The sequence below is a fragment of the Nycticebus coucang genome, chromosome 2, assembly GCF_027406575.1.
Source record: "Nycticebus coucang isolate mNycCou1 chromosome 2, mNycCou1.pri, whole genome shotgun sequence".
NCBI lineage: Eukaryota > Metazoa > Chordata > Mammalia > Primates > Lorisidae > Nycticebus > Nycticebus coucang.
In genome coordinates this window covers 114782668-114806077 of record NC_069781.1, presented here as the reverse complement: position 1 = coordinate 114806077, position 23410 = coordinate 114782668, and the positions used below count along the sequence as shown (strand labels likewise).

Sequence of the window (23410 nt, the reverse complement as noted above, 5' to 3'; positions counted from 1 at the left end):
CACAGCACTCTACCAAGGGTGACAAAGGGGGACTCTTAGGTCTCTAAAAGGAAAAAAAAAAGAGCCAGGGTTGGCGCCCTTACTCAGTGGTTAGGGTGCCAGCCATCTACACCAAGGCTGGAGGTTCAAACCCTGCCCAGGTCTGCTGAACAATAACAACTGCAACAACAACAAAAAATGGCCAGGCATTGTGGGCACCTGTAGTCCCAGCTACTTGGGAGGCTGAGGCAAGAGAATCGCTTAAGCTCAAGAGTTTGAGGCACTGTGAGCTGTGATGCCACGGCGCTCTACAATATAGTGAGAAGCAATATAGTGAGAATGTCTCCAAAAAAAAAAGAAAAAATATTAAAAAGCCAGAGGGGGGAGCGGCACCTGTGGCTCAAGGAGTAGGGTGCCAGCCCCATATACTGGGTGTGGCAGGTTCAAGCCTGGCCCCAGCCAAAAACTGCCAAATAGAAAAAAACAAAAGCTTAAGACTTGGGTGCAGTGCCTGTGGCTCAAGGAGTAGGGTCCCAGCCCCATATACCAGAGGTGGCAGGTTCAAACCCAGCCCCAGCCAAAAACTGCAACAAGAAAAAAAAAAAAAAAAAAGCCAGACTGAGATACTCTGTCACACCCACCAGGATGGCTGGAATCAAAAAAGACAATCATCAAGGATGTGGAGGTCCCACTCACAGCCACTGGGGGTGTGGAATGGTAGAGCTGCGTGGAAGCATTTAAATGTTGAGTTAGCACGGGACTTGCTGTTCCACTCCTAGGCATGTACCCAACGTGAGTGGACACATCCTCCACATAGAAACTTGCATACAAATGTTAACAGCACCAGCATTCACAGGAGCCAAAAAAATTGAAACAACCCAAGTATGCATCAACAGATGGATTAATATAACGTGGTCCATCCGTCCACACGGTGGAAATTTTTTTTTCTTTTTTAGAGCTAGGGTCTTACTCTGTGATCCTGGCTGGAGTGGCGTTGCACAGTCATAGTTCACTGCACCCTGGCCTCTAGCAATGCTCCTGCATTACAGGTGTGAGCCATCACATCTGGCCCCTACTGTATCACTCAGCCATGAAAAGACACAGGCTACAATGTGGATGGACCTTGAGGACATTGTGCTTAGCGAGGGGAGCTGGACAGACATACAGTGTGTGACTCCCATTTATGTGCAATGTCCATTGTCAGGGGCTGGGGAAGGGTGGGAAGTGATCGCTAATGGATAGGGGGCGATGGAATGTTCTGGAATTAGATCATGATGATGGGGCACAATTCTTTGAATATACTAAAAACCACTGACTGTGAATTATATCTCAATTAAAAACAAAAGCTTCGGGGCGGCACCTGTGGCTCAAAGGAGTAGGGCACTGGCCCCATATACCGGAGGTAGCAGGTTCAAACCCAGCCCTGGCCAAAAACAGCAAAAAAAAAAAAAAGCTTCTCCCACTTAGCAGAAGGGCTGTGGGGAGTCAATGAAGAGGTCCCTTGAGGGCTAAGCAGCAGTGGAGTGTGCTTCCTTCTGCCTCTCAGTTCAGAGGTCACAGAGCTAGGCTGTGGCTCCCTCGGCTCACTGACAAACATGGAGCCCTGGGTACAGTAAGGGCTCAGGACAGGTTCTGGCTGCAGAAACTCCAGCCCCTAGCCCCACCCCAGCCCATGCTGGAGCTCTGGGTGCAAATCCTATGAATCCCACAACCCGGGCCCTCACATGAGGGAGACTGGTTAAGAGGTTCTGACTCCCTGAGCTGCAGAGCACACTGTGGGGGCCACGTGAGGGCACTGGAACTCCAGGTTTTGTGGCATTCCCAAGCAGGGCCTGGCCAGGTCATACCAGTTCGCAGTTCCCCATGGCTACTGGGGGGCTTAAGCTCTGGAAGGACCGAGTGGTGGCTCAGTGTGGACATCTGTGCCTCCATCACTTGGTGATGGCCTGGACAGATACCTGGAAACATGAGTTACATCTGGTTGGGGGACAAGAAGCAGGAGGGGGCTCTCCCCGTGAGCCCTGAAAGTGGCTATGTTTGGTGACCCCAGCCCAGAAGCAGGAGCTTCAGCTAGCTGAAGTTTCCAGCTCCAAGTTCTTGATCATGTATGTCCTAGGCACCTGGCATGGGTGGCCCCCAGAACTCTCCACCCAGGGGGACATCATAGAGGCAGAGGTGCCCAAGGCCTGGCCCTGGTCACGATGGACTGTGATGTGATCACAACTTGCCCAGCCAGTTCCCCCTTCTGTCCCCTGGGCCCTTTCCTGGTGCTGCTCACCTACCTGCCCAGAGGCTGTGGGTCACCTTCCTTGTGGGGACCTCCTGGATTGACTACCATCCTCAGGGTGCTAGGTCAATGTCTCCATGCCCTGGTCCCCTTCACAACAGTGGGACTTCTGAAAGACAGAACTGACTTTCCAGGGTGGGCAGGAAGGATTGGGGCCAAGTCCCCTTAGGGTTTTCTCCTTGGAACCCTAGTTTGGGCCAGTCTGGGCCCAAAGGTATGTGGTGTGGCTAAGGGACTCAACCCACAGAAACGGGGCAGCCTCTGATCCTGATCTTCATTCTTCAGGGCCAGAAGGGGAAGGACCCCCACCACCCCAAAACCCTGCTTCCCGGCCTCCCCGAAACAAAACACAAAGAACATCAAAATCAGGCAAATGAGGCTATGGCGGTCGTAACAGGCTTTGTTTAGTGGTTGTTGTTTATGTACAAGAAAAAATGTTGTTTTTTTTTCTGATTTTTCATCTTTTATCTTTTTGTGTCTTATTACTTTTAAAGCTTCTCCCCCCACCCCCCAAAAGTGCATTTTTTTATCAATTGATTTTTTTTAATCTCCCACACTTTATTATAAAGACTCTTGAGTACAGTCTCTGGAATGTCTGCTCTGTGCTCTGTACCCTGAGGGCACCACCCCACACCCCACCCCACCCCCACTTGCCAGGTTTGGCCCCCCAAAGTCCAAGGCACCTCAATTCTGGGCCTGGGGTGGGCCCGGGGGCACCTGGGCATTGGGGCCCCCTGTCCACAGCCTCCAGGCAGCGCCAGCCACCAACTAGGGATCTCCTTACCCCCTGAATCTCCTGGCTTCCCCAACCCCACCCCACCCCCCATGTCAATCTATACTTTTAGTGCGAGCTAGTCTGAACTCTGAGATTATGGCTCCTGGGATGTCCAAGCCCCCAGGCCCCTGACCCGTCCTACACCAGCCACCCCCGCCACCTCGGGAAGGCTGCTTCCTCTGCTTAAATAACTTTTTAAAATAAAACTGCAAATATAAATATCTTTCTTTTTCAAAAAATAGGATTTTTGCTTTTTTTGTTGTTGGTTTTTTAACTTTTTTTTTTCCTGTTTTTCCTCAGTCCATCTCACCTCCTACAATTCCAGCTGCCTGGACTCTCCCTGTCCTGGGGGAGTGGGGGTCCTACAAACCCCCTGCCCGGTTCTAACACATGCAGCTGCTCCTTGCCAGAGACCAGGGTCTGAATAGTACAAAGACCCAACCCACTCCAAATCTAGCCACCCCCATGCTCCAGGAGGTGTGGCTGGGGACCCCCTTTCTCCTGCTGCAGATCTCCCATTTTGGAAGGAGACATGAGGACAGCATTGTAGTAACAGGGTGTCCAGACTCCATGGCCACACGGAGTAAGAGGTCTCCAAGTGGGCACAGAGGTTTTGGTGTTGCCCGCTTGAGTGTGGCTGGGTGCAGCAGGCCCCACAACCTGTGCCAGGCTGGGCCTGGTCTAAAATTTTACATTCACTGGTTTTTAATATTTTTAAGTTTTTTTGCCTTTTAAAAATTTTTCTTAATCTCAAAAGGCAGGGTGGGGTAGGGGTGGTGAGGCAGGAAGCAGCAGCAACTAGAGCTAGGATGCCCCTCTCTCCCCAGCTGCAGGCTGGGGACCCCATTTATGGGGATGCTGGCCCTGCCCCCTCCCAGCCCCCACCCTGGGAGCCCATACTTGGACCTCACTCACACATGCATTCACACATCCACACACTCCACCGTGAGGATGGAAATAACAATTTCACTTTGTTTTTTTTTTCTTTTTTTTTTGTACCAGGCAGTTAAAAAAAAAAACACCCCCCAAAAAAGAAAACACACAAAAAACCCCCCAAACAACCGAACAAAAAAGCTTTCTGTGTTCTTTCTGATGGAGTCAGCACGACCCCCCTCAAATATAATTTTTTTGTTTGTTTCCTGAAACTCGAGAATTCAGCAGTATCTTTGGCAACACTTTATCACGACCTTAATTTAAAGAATAAAAATAAAATCGATCCACGTCTATATACAGTATGTGATTGCGCAGTCGGGAGAAGGCAGGGCTGGGGGTCCCGGCACTGGGCCCATGCAGATGCTGTGGCCCCCAGGATTGGAAGGGGTTAAGGCAAAGTAGGCGGGCGGGGTGGGCGAAGCTGAGCTGGGAGCTAGGGGCAGGGGTTTAGTGCAATTCCCGAGGAGGTCTGTGTAAGTGTCACATGGTATTCAGTGGCAGCCCTTGCCCCCACCAGTCCCAGAGGGCTCCACACCCCCGCAAGTCCGGTCGCCCCACTGGCCAGGAAACTGTGATTTTTGAGTTGATTTTATTGCGAGAGGTGAGTGGGTAGGGGGAACAGGGCTCCCCTTCAAGGGACCTCTCTGGGAGTTTTTTTTTTTATTTTTGGAGGGGGGTATCCCTGCTTGGTCACGGACAAGATGGTACTCCCAAATTGGGGTATGACTGAGGCCAGCGTGCTGCCATCCGGCCCTGGGCCAGCCCCAGAGGGGGGATCCTGAGACATTTGGGGTGTATATGGGGTGGAGCTGACAGGTTGAGGGGCAGGGAAGAAAACAAACAGCCTATCCTGTAGAAACAATATGAAAATTGCCTTCTTAAAAAGCTTCCCTTTAAAAATGAAAGACAAAGAACAGAGAAGAGGCGCTGCCACAGAGGAGCAGGATGACACCCCCCAGGGCACTGGTAAGGAGTCTTGGCTGGGGGGGGGGTATTTACAGGGTCCCACATTAGGCATTGCATATGCAGGGGAGAGTCAGGGTGAGGGGGCATCCTGGCATCTGGTGACATCGTCTCCCAACCCCAGTCCCACTCCGTGGCCTAAGGCTCGGTCCATGCCGGGCCTTGTGGGAGCCAGAGGTTGGGGGGAGACAGGTACCAGCACCCCCAGAATTACAGTCAGTGCCTTTGAAATAAAAAGAGGGAAGCTCAGTGGTGGGGGGAAGAAGTCTAAGGCCCTGGAGGTGGGGGGCCCCTGTCACCCACCTCAGTGCGGTGGGCATGTTGAGGATGGCATCTCCTCAGTGGCCATGCAGGAGGACAGCCATATTGGGGGTCTGGGGGTGCAGGTCAGGGTGCTCTGGCTGGTTGGAAGGCCAGCCCCCTCTCGGGCCATCCCTGAGCTAGGGAGTGAAGAAGGAAGAGGGTCCCCGGGACAGAGACAGCCACTTGTATGGCTCAAGGGCGGTAAGACATCTCTAAATCATCAGAACTGAAAAAGGGGACAGAACTGGGGAGGACAGAGGTGGAAGGGGGGACACGGCACAAACACAAAACCCCACAACCCTGCCTCTGAGGCCAACTTCCATAGGTGGAACAAACACCTCAGAGTCTCAGGTCCCTTCCATGGCTCCTCCTGGGCCCCCTTCTGGCCTTTGGGGAACAGAAGTGGATTCTACGTTTGTGGTGGGTTTTTTTTTTATTATTTTGTACAAAAATAAATCGACTTTTAGGAATTTCTCTTGCTCTCGCTCTCTCGCTCGCTCTCTCTCGCTCTCTCGCTCTTTTTTTTTTGTCTTTTCAACTTTTCATAGAAGTTGGTTGCAACTTGTAAACATGTTTTTAAATTAAGAATTAAGATAAAGTGTAGTACCCGTTCCATTACAAAGTGCCAAGACTTCTAAATGTGGTTGGTTGCCTGTTTGTTTTTCTTCCTTTCATTTTGTAAAATCTTGTTTTGTTTTATTGCTTTTGTGACATTGGAACTGTGGACTCTCTCTTTCTCTTTCTGTCTTCCCTGCCACCAACAGCCCCAGTGTCCATCTGACCTGGGCTCTATTCACTCTATGCAGCTGTCTGCTCCTCTGAGGAAAAGTATACTTTATATATATATCTCTCTATATATAAATTTTGTTTTTAAGGAGAAAAAGAGAAAAAATAATCTAAAAAGTGCTTTAAAAAGTTGGGAGGGGGGGCTCCAGGGAGAGGGCAGAGACATAAGTTGTGAATCTCCAAATGGGGGAGTTTGGGCAGGCGGTGCCCCGAGGGATAGCCCCTGGAGGTCCCGCCGGTTGTAAGTGCCGTGAAGGGAGGCGGCAGGAGCCACCTGGACCATCCTAGTGCCCCCTAGCCTTGACCCACAGTCCTGTCCCCTTTCTCCAGGCCTGGAAATAAATAGATTTGTGTCTCAATGGCCTGGAGATATGGGGCGGGGGCCGCAGGCAGGGTGGTGGATGGGGAGGCTGCTGGGGAGATCAAAGGGAGACCCCCCCTTAGTAAGTGCCCTGAGGAAGGAGGGTGGGGGCCAAGGGTCTATTTTAACGTCCACTCAGAGCAGACAGAAATCATTTAAGGTCTTGTCTGAAAGACTCCTAGAAACTAGCGAGGGATGGGGAAATAAAAGCCCACCCTGTTCCCCAACACCCCTCACCCAAGTTCACCCTCACCCCAGCCCAGGGCCTCGGATAGGGCCCCAGACCCCACACCGGGCACCCCGTGGCTGGGGATGCTTGGAATCCTTGTGTCCCACAAAAACCCCAAACCAAGACCCAAAACCCAGTGACGGGGGGTGGGGTGGTTATGTGGTGGGAGGGGGAGGCCCCGTGGAGGGAGGAGACGTCAGGAAGGAGGGAGATCTGAGGAAAGCGCTACCTAGGTTCTGTGACGCTTCATATATATATATATCTGTATATATATATATATATATAGATATAGTTATCTGTATATAGATATTCTTTTTTTGTGTTTTTGGGGGGGTGGTGGGTGATTTTTCTCTTTCTCTCTCTGTCTGTCTCTCTCTCGGGTTTCTGTTTTCTCTTTTTGGTTTCTAGGCGAGTCCGGCTGTGAAGTTACCGTCGGTGGTGGCCCCGGGGCCCCCTCCACCATCACCTCCACCACCAGCGCCCGCTACATTCAACTGGCTCAAGCCATCGGGGCTGGCCGCATCCTCGTCCTCGTCCTCGTCCTTAAAGTGCTTCTCCTGGCCGTTGCGCTGGGCATCAGGGGAGCCGGGAGGGGCAGGGGCACCGGGTGGTGCGGTGGCCCCTGGGCTGGGGTCAGGTCCCCCACCCCGAACGCGGGGCTTGCGGCCACGGCGCGAGGGTACGCCATTGCAGCCGTCTTTCTTGAGGTGTCTGTGCAGGTGATCAGAGCGGACGAAGGTCTTGCAGCAGCTGTCGCACTGGTAGGGGCGCAGGCCTGTGTGCACGCGCATGTGGTTCTTCAGGTCATAGTTGTGCGCGAAGGCGGCACCGCACTGCTGGCACAGGTACGGCTTCTCGCCAGTGTGCTTCCTCATGTGCACTTTGAGCTTGTCCTGCCTGTGGACGGGCAGGGGCGGGGGACGGTCAGTGGGTGGGGGTAAAAAAGCCTCCTGGTCTCTGCCCGGGAGCCTGAGATCCAGGCCGACGCAGCAGGCTCCTGGACCACCGTTTTGGAAAGCAAACAATCCACCTGAGGTCCCAGTGCCCCAGGGAGGAACAGTCCCCAGCAAAACAATGGGTACATTTCAATGTTCTGAGAGTCTCAAGAGAACCTTGTGTGCTATGTGGTGTTAAGTAAACACTGTATCTCTCTGAACCACTCTCCCTACCATAGGAGGAAGAAGACAACGGCCTTCTGCTATTGAGGTAGGATGAGGCCAGTGAGTGGCCAAGAGTGGCTGTGGCCGTCATTCCCACTGCAAATACTCACTGAATGCCTGCTGGGGCCAGGCCCTGTTCCAGGTGCTGAAAATACCACAGGGAACGAGGCAGGCAAACATCCCTGCCCTCTTGAAGCTGGCGGTTGCTGGGGTATTTGGTGACAGATAGGGTGACCAACTGTGCTGGTTTTAGCACCAAGAGTCCTGCATCCCAGGAAACCCCTCAGTCACGGACAAACTGGGGCAGTTGGTCACCGTAGTAACCGAATCCCCACCCCACAGCAACTAGACCCCAACAACTCTGCCCTCTAGCTGTCACCCCCATGTGCCTGCCTTGGGGCCTTTGCATTTGCTAGTCTCTTTGCCAAAAGCACTTTATTCCTCTCAAATTTTGACAATCAAAGCTGGGCTCAAATGTTACCTCCTCCTACTGACCCTCCTGGACCCCACTGCCCAGTCCCTGATGCCATCCGTATCTTGGTTTCCATGTTTCTCATCTATTTCCCAGACTGGACTGTGAGCTCCGAGATGGCAAGTGCTAGCTAGGTGTGACAAAAGGGCCCCTCCCTACCCTTCTCACTCTACAGGGAACAGTGAGGACACAGCTCAATCTGAGGGTTTTAGCCCTACAAATCCAGTTCTCATCCTATCAGCCACAGGGCGCTCCTGAGCCTTTGAAAGGTAGCTAGTCTGAGCTGAAGTATGTGGGAAGTGCACAGGGCACCCCAGATTTTGAAGACTTGTTATGCAGAAAGTAATATAAAATAATACATTTAAAATTCTGCGTATTGATTACATGCTATAATAAATGGGTCTACTGGGTTATAGAAAATGTGGTTAAAGTTAACTTTTACCAGCTCTCTTAAGACTTTTTCTTTTCATTTCTTTTTGTTTGTTTGTTTTTGAGATAGTCTCACTTTGTCACCCTTGGTAGAGTGCCGTGCCGTCATAGCTCACAGCAACCTTAAACTCTTGGCCTTAAGCAATTCTCTTGCCTCAGCCTCCCAAGTAGCTGCAACTATAGGCACCCACCAAGATGCCCAGCTATTTTTTTGTTTGTTTTTGTTTTTTTGGTTGTAGTTGTCATTGTTGTTTAGCAGGCCCTGGCTGGGTTCAAACCCGCCATCTCCAGTAGTGGCTGGTGCCCTAGCCACTAAGCTACAGACACTGAGCCTCTTTTCATTTCTTTTTTTCTGAGTCTTGGTCTGTTGTCCAAGCCAAAGTGTGGGGCATTGACCTACCTCACAGCAACCTGAAACTCCTGGGCTCAAGAGATCCTCCTGCCTCAGTCTCCTCAGTGGCTAGGAATACAGGTACCCACCACAATGCCCAGCTAATTTTTCTATTTTTTTAGTAGAGATGAGGTCTTGCTCTTGCTCAGGCTGGTCTCCAACACCTGAGCTCAAGCAACCCTCCCACCTTTGCCTCCCAGAGGGCTAGGATCATAGGCCTGAGCCACCGTGCCTGGCCTCTTTTGACTTTTTCTTTCTTTTTTTTTGTAGAGACAGAATCTCACTGTACCACCCTCGGTAGAGTGCCATGACATCACACAGCTCACAGCAACCTCCAGCTCTTGGGCTTACGCGATTCTCCTGCCTCAGCCTCCCGAGCAGCTGGGACTACAGGCGCCCGCCACAACGCCCGGCTATTTTTTTGTTGCACTTTGGCCAGGGCTGGGCTTGAACCCACCACCCTTGGTATATGGGGCCGGTGCCCTACTCACTGAGCCACAGGCGCCGCCCAACTTTTTCTTAACATCATTATCAGAAAATTTAAAATTATATAGGTGGCTTATTGTATGGTGGTGTTCCACACTGCTGGGGACAGACTCCTTCCTGGAATCTAACAGGCAAGAGGGATACCTAGATCTAAGGAGCCCTGGCCAGTGTCTGACTTGCTCCTTGAACACCTCAGCCCAGCCACTTCTGGGTTTCTTTCTTCTCACATTCAGCAGACTGAAAGCTTCTTTAGTGCAAGCACTGGCAAACTCCTATTCATCCCTCAGAGCCCCACCTTGAATACCCTTCCACCTCTCCCAACTTCCAAAGACCTGGCTTCTCCTCTGGCATCACCCACAGAGCTGGTGTCCCTACTGACTTTAACCTTTTCTTGGCTCTATTCCCCCATAGGCCAAGGCCTGGCCCTTTGCAAACAGACCCCTCCACCCTCTCCTTATTGCCCCACTTGGGCTGCAATGCACTCTTCACTACCTGTCTATTGCTAGAACCAGATCTCTGATTCTTTCCCCTTGCCTCCTCCAAAGCCCACTAGTATGGTCTACCAAGTGTCCTGCCCAGATCTGGCATAAGACCAGGTCATGAAGGGGAAAGGAATACTACATTTTTCTGGCTAAAGAGACTGAGAGGCTCAGAAAAAGGAAGTGACTTGCTTAGGGTTGCACAGCAGGCCAGGGGGCCATGCAGAGGTGGGATGGGGGAGGAGGTAGCCCCAGTTTCATCACCCCGAGCCCCAGCCTGGGTAATTATAGGCCTAGCTGCCACAGCCCCCGCTTACTCAACATTCTGCTGTGACTCAGAGGGGCCCCTGGGCTCCCAGGCCTGGGGTGGGAGGGGGCTGATTCCCTGTGATGGGGGGTCTGGGGCTCTAGGCCGGGGGCAAGAGGAAGAAGGTAGGTATGTGGGGAGAAGAGCTTTGCTGAGTGCCTCTATCTCTCTAAGCCTCAGTTTCCCTGTCAGGCAGATGGGATTGGTCTGGGGCTAGGTGGGGTTAGCCAAGGGTACTCCAAGTCAGAATGAAACTGAGCCTCTGGCCTACAGTTAGGAAGACCAGCCCCAGCCCCTGTGGAAGCAAGAGTGGAATAGATACTTCTGCCTGGCATGGTCCCCTCTCCAGATCCTGGCTCCCTGGGCCCCCACTATACTGTCCTTCCCATGCTCAGAGACCCCTGAGGGCAGGATCTGCTGCTACCCTGGGACCCATGCTTGGAGGAGGAGAGAGTCCCCCCACCAGACTTCCAGCACCCTGGTCTCTCCAAAGGGCTACCTGCCTCCTAGCCAATGCCCTTTGCCCCATGCCTGGCACTCCTGTGCAACAGAGCCCAGCTGCACCCTCCTCTCCTGGCCTGCTAGGGAGGGGGCCAGAGGTGCTAGGGAGGGGGTCAGCCCCAGTTCCTGTCCCCATGGGGCAGGGCCAGGAAGCTGGGACAATGGCCCCTTTCTTCAGCCTTGGTGGGCGTGGCTAGGGGAACCCCACGTTGGGTGGGGGAAGGGAGCAGGGGTAATGCTGACTCACCCGCCTGGCCAGCCCCCTGCTGCCATCGTTCTGGCCCGCCCTGGATCCACAAGACCCAGCCAACCACCCCCAGACTCCTGGGACAGAATCACAAACTTCCCCAGCCAGGTTTTGAACTCCTGCTGTTCAGGGCCCAAGCCCTGCAGTACCCACAGGCCTCAGTGATCCACTAAGATGAACTGGCCTTAGGGCCTTTGCACTGGCTGTTCCCTATGCCCAGAACACCCTTTTCCCATGCAGCTCCCTTTCTGTGAAGCCTGTGTTGCCAATGCAGCATCTCCAGCTCCCAACCCACAGCCTAGGAAGCCTGGCACCCAGCAGGTGCTTAATAAATGCTGGCTGTGGGGTGGCGCCTGTGGCTCAGTGAGTAGGGCGCCGGCCCCATATGCCGAGGGTGGTGGGTTCAAACCCGGCCCCGGCCAAACTGCAACCAAAAAATAGCCGGGCGTTGTGGCGGGCGCCTGTAGTCCCAGCTGCTCGGGAGGCTGAGGCAAGAGAATCGCGTAAGCCCAAGAGTTAGAGGTTGCTGTGAGCCGTGTGACGCCACGGCACTCTACCCGAGGGCGGTACAGTGAGACTCTGTCTCTACAAAACAAAAATAAATAAAAAAATAAATGTTGGCTGAATCAAAGCAAATTACCCAGGCTCACCAAAGACTTAAAAGCGATTCAAAAGCAGAGTTTTCCCTCCCTAAGGAACTGTCACCCTCTCTCAAAGGAAGAAAAAGAAAGAAAAATCTCCTTCAGTGCCAAAGAACCAAGCCACCACAGAAAGAAAAGTGACTCCTGTGTCCATCCTGCCAGTTTCCTATGGTATGTCCCTGTCTGGCACCCTTTATGTACTACTTGTGGTTGTCTTATTCCTTGCCTGTGGCCCACCGGGACGTCCACCCACTGATCCATATTGTTCTCAACAGGCACAGGGTTGGGGAAGTGTTGTGTGCATTTAGTGCAGAAGGGAGGAGATCACGTGTGGCTGAGTTTGGGCTGGGGACCCCAGAACCCCACCTCCGCCCTTGACGCAGCACTGGTAGCTCACCTGGTGAAGCGGACTTTGCAGATGTTGCATTCATACGGCTTCTCTCCTGTGTGGGTCCGGATGTGGCGTGGCAGCTTGCCGGCGCCCTGGATGACCTTCTCACAGATGGGGCACTTCTGGAAGGCCTTGGCACGGATCTTCTTTTCCACCTTCGGCGACCAGGCTGGGTAGACATCACCATCATGGGCGCCGCTGAAGTACTTCAGGTAATAGTCCATGACGCCCTTGTCATCTGCCCGTGACTCCTCATCGCTGTCCCCCGTTGCCGTGGCCCCTGCCCGGCTCACTGATGACATCATCTGCTGAAGCAGTGCGCTGGCGGCCAGCCCATCCACATCGGCCCCGTCCCCATCCTCACCCTCTGCTGCTCCTGACAGAAAGCCTGGTGAGTCGCCCGGTTCTGGGGCCGCCTCTGACAGTGAGGCCGCCTCCTCCTCCCCGCCCCGGCCATAGTGGCCATTCTGTGTGGTGGCAGGCGGGGCCGCTGGTGGCGGAAAGAGACCCCCAGCAGGGGTGTCCTCGTCCCGTTCCGGCCACAGGCCTGGGTTGCTGTCACCCTCATCCCCATCCCCTGTTGGGGGCCGCTCAGCTGGGGGGCCCGGCCCATAGAAGTCCAACCCATTGCAGTCGCCAGCAGCCACTGCAGCCACAGCAGCTGCCACGGCTTCCTTTGTAGCGTCCAGGTCGTCATCTGACGCACCAAAGGCAGACCACGGGAAGTTGGCAGCAGCTGCAGGGGGCAGGCTGTTCATGGGGTTGGTCTGGAAGAACTCGAGGTACTCCTTGGCGCGGAGGAGGTTGCGCTGATCAATCTGATCTACAAGGTCCAGTTGCCCAGCATCGGCACCCGCATCAGCAGCCAGGATCTGTCGGTCTAGGAGGTCGGCGCAGACATGGCTGACAGCAGGGATCTCCAGCAGGCGGGCGGCACTGAGGATGTCACCCACATTGGCCGTGCTGACTGTGAGCGTGGCTGTGTAGGCAAAGTCCATGAGTGCAGTGAGCGCCTCCGCGCTGACAAAGTCAATCTCATACACGTTCTGCTGGTCAACCACGGCCCCTGACGTGAACAGCTTCTTGAAATACTGACTGCAGGCTGCTAGCACAGAGCGGTGCGTGGGGAACTCACGCCCCTCCACCAGGATCACCACATCACAGAGCAGGCCCTGCGTCCGCTGCTCATTTAGCCCGCTCAGGATGTCGCTGCTATGGTCGGGGAATGGGATCCCGATGGGGCCATCCACGCCGCCAGCCATCTTCTGCGCCGAGACCTGCAGCACAGGAGAAGAAAGGGCACTAGTGAGTGGAGATGCCCCTGACACCCATCAACTTGGGCTTGAGACCCTTGGGAAGCGCTGCCCCACGCTGTCCCCCATAGCCTGTTTCCCCAGCTATGTCCTAGCTCATCAACGTGAGTGAGGCTGCACGCCCACATCAGGTGTTCAGGAGACACAGGCACTGACATCCTCCCCTGCCAGAGGGCCCCACAAAATGACTATCAAAGGGTTTATTTGAGATATTGCAGGAGCACACAGTTTAAGTGCTCAAAAACCATCCCATGGTCAGTCATTCTCCTATCAATCTGAGCACATGCTTTTGCCAACACAGAGGCGGCCACACAATAGCATTCCCAAAACTCCTACTTCTCACTGGCCATGTCTTAGCCTTACTGAGCACATGGGCAGCACCTGAACTCAGACCCAGGAACCTGTGACCTGAGAGCCAGAACCCCACTCCTGCCTCTTGGCTAGGCCCGGCTTACTCCAGGGGGCTTTAAGCCAGCAAGATGGGCAAGGCCCAGACTCAGGGACCCAGTACTGTAGCTAGGCCAGGATCAAGGCTACTGTGGGTGTGCCCCATCGGGCCAGGACTGGTGACTCCACAGGTTAAACCCCTTCCTGCCTCATGGAGCCCCTGGCATGGGGCTTGGCCCCAGCAGTGAGTAATAAGGACACCGGGTCATTACCTGGCCAACACCCCCACCTGGCACTCTCCCAACTCTAATCCTCCCTGGCAGCACTATCCAGGCTAGAAGGCCCTGATGCTCTCTGGGCCTCAGTCTCCCCATCTGTCAAATGGGCAGAGGTGTTAGAAGGAGCAGGGCCCCAGGGGGCTGTCTGTCCTATCCCTCTCTTTTGCCCCCCCCTTTTCTGCCTTTCCCTCTACTATGAGTCATCCACCCACTCGGATGCTTGTGCAACCCTCTGGCTCTGCCTCCACCCCTCCACCCTCTCCTGGGAGCCCCTGGCTGCCCTGAGCCACCCAGCATAAGCTGCATTCCTTAGGGCTAGCCGGCCGGCTCTCAAGCTGGAGCCCCTGGACAAGGTCCTGAGCTGGGCCTTCCTGGGCGTTGAGACCTTCTTGCCCCTGCACCCCAGACCTGCTATGACCTAGGCAGGCACTGCTGGACCCAAGGCCAGGGCAGGCCCTCAGAATGGGGTCCAGGCCCTAGCGCTGACACAGAGGCCTTTGTGCTGTGGTCCCCACAGCCCCACTTCCCAGGGCTCCCTGGCTATGGCCCCAGTTGCCCACCCTCCTTCCTGCAATGGGGCCCAGGCACCAGCTGCTCAGCACCACCACCCCCCACCGGGTTCTGTGGAGGGGGGCTCACATGTGGCTGCTAGGAACAGAGAGGGGGGACCCCATCTGAGGCCCAGACCTATGGAACCTCAGAGGAGCCCCCTTTGGCGGCAGCCACCCCCTGCTACCATCTGCTGTCTGGCCCCAGGCTGTGGGGAGCATGTTGGCAGATGGGGCTCCGGATCAGACATGCCCCGCCCTGTGTCAGCCCACCCCCCAGCACAGGAGGGAGGGGACCTCTGACCCAGGTTACCAATACCCCAGATGGCTTCCCTGGCCCTCCTCTGCTAGTCTCCCCTCAGGTGACCTAGGGTCCTCCTGAATAGCTTTGAGGGGTCTCCCCAAGATGGTACAGGTGACTCAGCCCTCCTATGGCTACTCTGCACCCCTGGTTCCCCAGCCAATGCCAGGATCACAGGCCAGGGCTGCCCGACCTATTTTAAGCATGAAATACCAGGCTGCAGGCCATGGTGGGGCCTGTGGATGCTGGCTGGGTCCGAGGGTCTAAGTCTCTGCCCTTGTCAGCCAGACAAATCCTCCATGAGAGGACATGGTCTCCTATTTTACAGATAAAAACACTGAGGCCCAGAAAGGGCTACTGTCCTGGCCAAGGGTACCCACCTGGGCTGACTCCCAGGAGTATCCCCCTACCCACTTCCCTTCCCTCACCTCAGAAACTAAACTCACTCTGCAGACCCAAGATCCACACCCTTTCTCTACAGAAACACAAGCCACCTGCCAGCCACACCCTGGGCCACTACCTCCACCAGGCTTCTCTCTCTCAAGGGCCTCCCCCTAAGGAAAGGGCTGAAGTCGACCCTGCCTTTCAGTTGAGAGGGCCTCTGCCAGATCTCCTTCAGGTGTCATTAAGTCCTAGCAACAAAAAGCACCTGTGTACTGAAGACCCACTGTGCGCCTGACGCACAGTGGGTGCCCCCCATGCATGGTGGTTTCATTCCCCTCCTCCTCCAGAAAGCCTCAGTCCCTGCCCCACACCAGCCAGGGTCCCATGTGCTCAGGCCCACACCCACCCCTTTCACCATGGCCCATCCTCCACACTTGCCTCTGTGGGATTTCCGGGCCGTCGGGTGCTGACTAGGCAGCTAAGGGGCAGGCCCTGGCAGGCCCCTCCTGGGCTGGAGGTAGGGTACCTCCTCCCCCAGGCCCCTAAGCCCAGCCCTCTCCAGGATAGCACACAGTAGGGGCAAAGGGAACAAGGGAGCAACCTAAGACCACATCTGGCTGTACCCACCTGCCTACAACCACACCTAGTACCAAGGAACTGAGCAGTCCCACCTCCCGTCTAACCTAGGGTCACAAACCATAGTTTCTAAGGCCTTAATTCAGCACTCCCTGTGCTCTAGAACTTGGAGGAACTAAGTGCCTTTATTTCACCCAAAGACTCAAAGAGAGGACAAGACCCAGCCAATATTACACAGGAGATATAGGTGGCCAGGTCAGGACTCATGCCCTCTGACCTGAGCTTCTGCCAATCCCCAGGGATGTGCAGCAAGGGCAGAAGCACCCTGACATGGCTCACACAGCAGTGTCACCTAGGCAGGACCCCAGGATCACGGCAGGCTGCCCCCATGAAGAACAGCAGGAACAAAGGCTGGCAGGTGGGCAACTCAAGAGAAGGGAACCAGAGCCTGGGGCCTTCCCAAGGTCATAGGCAAGGTGAGAGTTGGGGCCTGGCCTCTCCACCCACACTCCTCAGGAAGGAGGAGGGACAGCTGGAAAGGGGGCTGAGCAGGTAACTGCTACCTACTATCTCCCTGGGGGACACTTCCAGGGGCAGGGGGTCGCTTAATGAGGGGTTCAGGACCCCCACTCACTCCTCCACCCAGGGATAGCAGAGAAGGAAACCAAAGAAGGCACCTTTTATACCTACTGTGTGCTGTGCAGTGCAGGGCAGCTCCTGAGTCCCTGTCTCCACAGCTTAGAGCTATGTGACCTTGGGCAAGACGCAGTGTCTCTCTGAGCCCTTCCTGGGACAGGGGTTTTGACAGCAAAAAAGCAGCTCTCCTATGGCCAGAGAGCACAAGAACAGGTTCCTTTCACATCCATTCAGCAAACTTTGCCCAAGAACCTACTATGTGCCAAAGCCAGTCACAAAAGGGCCACCATCCCTCTTGTGGACTGGGGTGAAGGGCTTTTTGAACTTTACTCCTGAACGTTACTCCAGGGATTAAGGCTCATCTTCACCTACTGTGTGGGGAGAGCTGGAGTGGAAGACCAGGCCCAGAGAGGGTGGGCAGCTGCCCCAAGGTCACACAGCAAGCGTGGCATGCAGGTGCAGCTGCTGGGTCCTCGCCCGGCGGCCCCACCCCCTCCCAGCCTGGCAGCCTATGTTGCAAGGTTGGTCCTGACGGGTTACCCCACCCTAACCTGGTGCCAATCCCAGCCTGGCCAGGTCCCCAGCCCTAGGTTTGGGGCACCAACAGCCCAGGATGGCTGCCTGCTGCCAGCCTGCCCTCTGCCTTAGGCAGGCCTCCCTCCAGGCCACACAACCACACACAAGCCCTCAGCCATTTTACGTGTCCATTTATTGCCCTAAATGGGGAGGGGCTTCCTGCCCCAGCCTTAAAGGGCCAGAGGCAGGAGGTTGCAGGGCCCAGTGGGAAAACTGTGTACACAGTGGGGTAAGATCAGAGATGAGGCGGCCATGGGTTTCCCACCTGACTCCCAACTCAACGCTGGTGAGAAGGAGGTTCACCCTATTCCCATGCTCTCAATGCCACCACGAGCCAGGAAGCCCAGACTCCAGACCAAGGCCAGGTTCCAAGAGGAAGCTTTAAGAAGCCAGAGCCATCTATAATGGTAGTGGAAGGAATGAGCTTCCCGTCACTGGAGGTAAGCAAGGCCAGATCCCACAGAATCCCATCTCTGTCTACTCTGCCTTCAGCTTGGGCTGCACTAAGATGCCTAGGAGCAACGTGGGTGGCCTAAGAGGTACTACTCTGCCTCCAGACCTCTCTCCTTCCCCTGAAGGAAGCTGGCTTGTCACCTATACTCACCCCGCCCTAGTCTGAGCAGGTGGAAGGTGCAGCCTGGGTGCCCACAGGAGCATTCGGCCTGCAGGGCCCCAGTATCCTGTACCTCCAGAACACAGGTAGACTCTACTCATCACACACATCCTAATGGTGGGCTGGGGCCTTGTTTTCCAGTCAAACCAGAAAGGCGTGGGTGGGGACACTTCCACAGAGTGGCCGTCCACAGCCTGCTGGGGGGACAGATGGAGGGGCCGGTGATTTGGCCACACTCCTTACAAGTGCCAGATCTTCAGCAGGGCGCCTTCTGTGCTCTGGGGCTGGGGAGAGGCTGACCCTGGTTATCACAGAGAAACTCCTTAGACATCATCTATCCTCATGGCTCTGAGAGGCAGGGTCTCTAGTCAGCACCCCCGTCCTGCACATGGGCAATAGGCTTAGAGAGGGAAAGCAACTTGCCCAAGGTTACACTGCAGAGCTAGAAGTTGGACACCGAACATCTGGTTCCCTCCCATGGAATTACCAGTCCCAGGGGTTCCTTCTCCCCATCTCCAAACACATGGCCCCCAGGGACCAGCAGAGGGTAAAATCCCCCACCCTGAGGCCCATAGGACTTTAGAAGGCTTATTCTCACACCCCCTTTGGAGTGCCTTGTGATGCAGGAAAGGTTCCCCCAAGGTCCTGCTACTGTGCACAGCAGCCACCCAACAAATGTTCCCAGAGAATCACTGAGTAAAACCCCCAAGCAGGTGTGGGTAAAGATGACACTTCTGGGCTGAAAATAATCTCCCCATTGTACTAATGGGAAAACCAAGGCTGGCAGAGAGGAAGTGACTTCCCTGAGTGGACCTCAGGCAGACCTGAGTCGGCTTTGGATTGGAGCACACTCACCCCTACCCAAGCTTGTTCCTCTGGTCCCTGCTGCCCAGGGCTATTGCAGGGTGGTTTATGGTCCAGCAGGTGCCTGCAGCACCAGGTGACAGCTGGGGGTGCCGAGTGGCTCAGGTGGTTGGTAACCCACGCCTAGCACGCAAGTGGATCTCTCCCATACCCTGAGCTGTCTTTAGAGCTTCCTCCACAAGAGAGAAGAAAAGAAATGGCACAGGTAGACCTGCAGGCACCACTAGGGCAACCCTGCCACCCCACTGTACAAGTCACACTTAGACGGCAGGAAGCCAGGGTTCAAGTGGGCCAGCCCCCAAGCGTCAAAGAAGGCTTCCTCAGGCCATCTCCATTGCAGAGAAGGTGGCCCTGACTCTTGACCTTGGTCTCCTCTGGTACAATGACTCGTAAAACCCAGAGCCCTGCCCACCTCTGAGGGCCAAGGTGTCAAGGTGCAGAATCATGGCTGGGCAGGTTAAAAACGGGCTTTGTACACTCACAGCCTAAAGTGTTAGCCCAGTGAGACTGAGAGAGAACTGTGGTTCATGCTGTGTGACCTTGAGAGCCTTGCTGGCCCTCTCTGAACCTCAATGTCATCTTTGAAAAAAGGGCTGAATAAGCCTCAGTGACACTCCATTCATAAACAGGTGGCTGCAGTGGAGGCTTCACTGCCAACCTCCAGCCGTTCCCGAAGAGGGGGAACACTAGACAGGTTTGCACAGGGAAGCAGGGCCACAGTGGTCAGACCTAGCTCCAGTGGGATGACCTTAGACCACTCTGCATCCCCTGCACCTGTCTTCCCTGTCCCAGCCATGCCACCAACTCTGGGGCTCACTCTGACACCTGGAGTTTCTAAGGCTCAGGTTCTAACCCACCCCTACCCGTTTCCTCTAATAGTGATAGCGGCTGCCCCCAGGTGGATCCAAACATGGGACACAGGGGCTCAAGGAAAAGAAAAAATAAATAAAAACCAAACCACCATGGACTTGCTATCACCCCAAGAACCTCTGCCAGGCCTGTCTCCCACACAGAGCAAAGGACCCCTAGCTCCCCCCAGTTGCCTGAAGGCTTCTGCTGACTGGCCATCACACAGCCAATCAGAACTGAATAAGTACCCCCCCAGAGTGACCCACGAATTAAAATTTCAGTGTCCCCGTTGGCTCCTCTTTCCTTCATCAGGCTTTGCTTTTCCAGCAACCTGCCCCTCCTCCCGCAGGCTCCGTCTCCACAGCGATGGCTGGCAGTAAACAGAGCCCCGAGCCCAGCCATAGGTGCTCTAGGGGCCCCACAGGGGGTGGGCCTTGGGGGCGGGGGTGCTTGGTGTTGGTGGGAATATGCCCTGCCAGAAGCCCTCAGCTAGGGTGGCAGCAGGGCCTGTCCTCCTGGGACCAGCTCTACCAATAGGAAGTGATAGGCCAGTGGTGGGCACCCCCCCCCCACAGAGTGGGAGAGGCACACTCAGGGTTACGCCCTGGTCTTGTTCTGGGGCGGGGGGGGACTGACATGGAATCCTGGAAGCCCTCTCTGGAGGCAGCTGGCGGGGAGTCGTGGGGGGAGCAAACCGGCCTGCCACCCATGGGTGAGCCAGGTGGGCGCCGCTGGGGGCAGGGGCACCAACACCTCTCTCACTTCCGCCGGCTGGCTTGGGGAAGACAGGAGTTGCCTGCCTCACCCTTGCCTCTCTGCCAACTCCTGGCTGCATTCCGCCAACATTTAGTGGGCGCCGACTGGCTGCCCAGGACTGGTTGGACAGCAACCTCCTGCTGAGGCCCACCAGAGCTCCCACGAGCCAGGCTGCCCGCTTGGGCAGTACCTCCCAGAACCCGCAAAGGCCTGGGCCGTGGGGGTGCAACGCTCCAGCATTCGCCCAGCTCAGCCCCCGGCCGGACTCCCAGGCCCGAGGCTGGGGGAGGGGGCCAGCTCTCCGGCCAGAGAGGGAGGGTGAAGGAGGGAAGGGACCGGATCCCACCAGCTCTCCCCCTCCTCTGCCCGGGCTCAGGGTTCGCACGTGGTGGTGGCGTCAAGGGGAAGGAGCGGGGTCCAGGCCAGAGGAGACAGGGTCACGCGCTTTGGGGGCGCGGAAGAGAAACAGAGTGCCTGCTCCCCTCCTCTTGCAGGCCGCAGCCAGGCGGCCGCGCGGGCAGAGCGAGGGAGCAAGCTGGTCCCCCCACCCAGGGCTGAGTCAGGCCGGGTGGGGGCAGGAAGCGGTCCCCTCCCCCGCCCGGCCGCAGCGCGCAGCCCCCGCCCCAGCCCGTGGGCCCCCGCCGCGCCGCCCGCGCGAGGAGCTCCTACCTCCTTCCCGGGGCAGCGGCAAGGGGGCCCGGCCCCGGCGGCGGCAGTGGCGGCGGCTGCGGCTGGGCTGGCTCCCTCCGAGGGGCCGGGAGGCGGCAGTGAGCCTGGCCCCGCGCCACCCCCCGCTGCCAGCGGCCAATCCCCACCCGGGCTGGGGGGAGGGCGATGCAAATTACCCCGGATCTGGGTCCGCCCGCCCGCCTCCCCCACGCCCCGGCCCGGCCTGCGCTAGGCCGCGCATCCCCGGGCTCGCCTGCGCCGCGCGTCCGCCCCGGCTCCCGCCCTCCCCGGGGAGCGCCGGGAGGGTCACTCCCCCCCCCGGGGTGGGGGGCCGAGGGGAGGGGGCTGGGGACGGTTACACAACCAGGCAGGGAGGGGCCCCGGGGCGGGGAGGGGGCCGGCCCGCAGGCCGCGCAGCCGGAAGCCGGGGACCGCCACCGGCCCCCGGCTAGGGGAGCCCGGCTCCAGGCCCCGCCCCCAGGCCGGCTGGCTCCGCCCCCGCGCCGCGCCGCGCGATCGGCCCGCGCCCATTGGCTCGCCGGCCCGCCGCTCACCGCCCCTCCTCCGCACCGCCCCTACCCGCGGGTCGCGGCAGGCTGCCGGCGCAGGGCAGTCTGGGACTTGTATTCCACACCGCCCGCCATCTGCCTATCGTAAACAGCGGTGGGACTACGACTCCCAAAAGACTCCTCGGCTCCGCCCGCCCACCCGGACACCCCACCTCTTCTCCCTCCTTCGCAAAGCCCCCTCCCTGTTTTTTCAGCCCCCTCTCCCCCATCCCCCATGGAGCTCAATCCTAGCCAACTCCAACGTATGCACGCAGCACCAAATAGGCCCCCGGGGGGCGAAAGCGCCCCCAGTACCCAGCTGCAAACTTAGCAAGCGACGCGCCCCCCTATCTCCCCACGCCGGCTCCCCCCACCCTCAGTGCAGCCCCGCTTCCCCTCCCCCGCTACCCGCGCGCCTGGGAGCCCCGAAAAGCCATGCACCCAGGTGAGGGGGATTGGCGCACAAGCCCGTGCCCTTCGCCCCCAATCTCCCTTCCCGGTTGGTGCCCCCTCCCCGAGCTCGAGATCCAGGGCTCCTCCAGTCTCCGGGCAGCTGCCAACCACCCCTTTCTCGGAAACTTGGGGAAGGACCCCAGATCTCCCCTTCCTAAGAGGGCAGGAGTGGACGCAGCGCCCCGCGCCCATCCCCGCCCTGCAGCCCGCGCCGGGGGCCGCGCTAGGCGCGCACTGACCTCGCGGGGCCGGGCCGGGCCGGGGCGCGTGGGGCCGGGGCCCGGAGTTGGGACTGGACTCCCTGGGACGCTCGCCTCTGGGGTCCGCGTCGCTTGCTCTCCCCTCCTAGCGCTCCACTCGTCGCTCCCTGGCTCCGGCGGTGGCGGCGTCACTGCCCCTACAGTAACTGTACAGTACAGCCAAAGCCCCGTATGATGCTCGCGACTCCCTTCCTGGTTTCTCCGAGGGCAAGAGGGGTCCTCCCTTGTCTTAAAGGTGCCGCAGCCGCCGGCCTCCCCCCCCACGCCTAGCCCGCCCCCCCCCCACCCCGGCCTCGGAGGCCAGAACAGGCTCAGCAGGTCCCCTCTTGCCACGTCTCTGCCCTCCCGTGGGGCTTCGCCCGCCGCGCCGGAGAGACCGGGCTGTTATTAGGTTTTGTCAAGTTGGGGGGGGGTCCAGCCCGCCCCCAGCGCGCCCCCCCTCCTCTGACCTCTCCAACCCGCCGCGCGGCGCAGTGCCAGCTTGCCAGCTTATCTGGCCCCAGAGCTCCCCGGGGCGCGGGGGGAGCGGGCCCCCCGGGGTGGAGGGGGGTGGGAGCCTCCAGATAAACAGGCCCCCAGCCTCTGCGCAGGGGAGGGGTGCGGGGGGGCGCGGGCTTTGCCCCCGACGCCTGGGGCGTGGCAGGATGGCAGCGGGGGCGGGGAGCGCCGTGCGCACTGCAAGGACCAACGCGGGCGTGGGTCGCGGTGCCCGGGCTGCTGGGAGTAGGTGGGGGGCGAGGGCGTGGGGATCCCCCGGGCCAGACGCCGGCCCTGCTCGGGCCTCCGTTTGCCCGGCTGCGCTAGAGACCCGCGAGCAGGTTTACCAGGGACGGGCTCAGGTCCGCTAGGCTCTCGGGTCCCTAACGTGAAACATCAACCTGCCCTCCCGCGATTATATAAAGGAGTCGCCTCCACCCGCTGCGCCAGGGCCTAGGGGGGGAAGGGGTTGGCGAGGGGCGGGGAGGGCGGTTGTTTTCCAGGCTTTCCAAGTGCCTCCACCGAGCTGCGCGTTGCTCCCGCAAAGGTCTGCGTGGCTCCGGAGGGGTGGTGGTGGGGAGTGGGCAGGCGTTGGCTCGGCCCAACTTTTTTTTCCCTGTCCATTTCTCCCACTTCCTCCTCGGTCGTGGGAGAGGTCCGGCGGGGGACGGGGGAGGGGAAGGAGGGGACGAGCGGTGAGAACATCCTGACCTGGCCCAGCTGACTGCCGGCTGCACACAGTAGGAGCCCGCGCAGCGAGGAGAGCTGGCTCGCGCGACCAGTGCCTGGGCAAGCTCTGGGC

The 23410-nt window shown here is 57.5% G+C and overlaps 1 protein-coding gene across 4 annotated transcripts; it reads right to left on the bottom strand.

Moving 5' to 3' along the window:
* Window positions 1–4012: 4012 nt before the first annotated feature.
* ZBTB7A (zinc finger and BTB domain containing 7A) lies at window positions 4013–23114 on the bottom strand. 4 transcript variants are annotated; one of them, XM_053579825.1, is made up of 4 exons: window positions 22111–22383; window positions 16598–16731; window positions 12127–13397; window positions 4013–7513 (listed from the first exon to the last, which is right to left on the bottom strand). In XM_053579825.1, exons 3-4 carry the CDS (start codon window positions 13380–13382, stop codon window positions 7021–7023), a joined length of 1749 nt encoding a protein of 582 aa, XP_053435800.1. In that variant the 5' UTR covers window positions 13383–13397; window positions 16598–16731; window positions 22111–22383; the 3' UTR covers window positions 4013–7020. The 4 variants fall into 4 exon arrangements, with proteins under 4 accessions (XP_053435800.1, XP_053435808.1, XP_053435785.1 ...); XM_053579833.1 differs by lacking the exon at window positions 22111–22383 and adding an exon at window positions 20871–21331; XM_053579810.1 differs by lacking the exon at window positions 16598–16731 and having other exon boundaries at window positions 22111–23114.
* Window positions 23115–23410: the final 296 nt, after the last annotated feature.

What these genes read in the sequence shown, in the direction of transcription:
- ZBTB7A (XM_053579810.1), bottom strand. Translation starts at nt 13,382, where the DNA reads ATGGCTGGCGGCGTGGATGGCCCCATCGGGATCCCATTCCCCGACCAT. An exon ending in TGCAAAGTCCGCTTCACCAG is followed by an intron (nt 7,514 to 12,126) that starts GTGAGCTACCAG and finishes GCCCGTCCACAG; the next exon opens with GCAGGACAAGCTCAAAGTGC.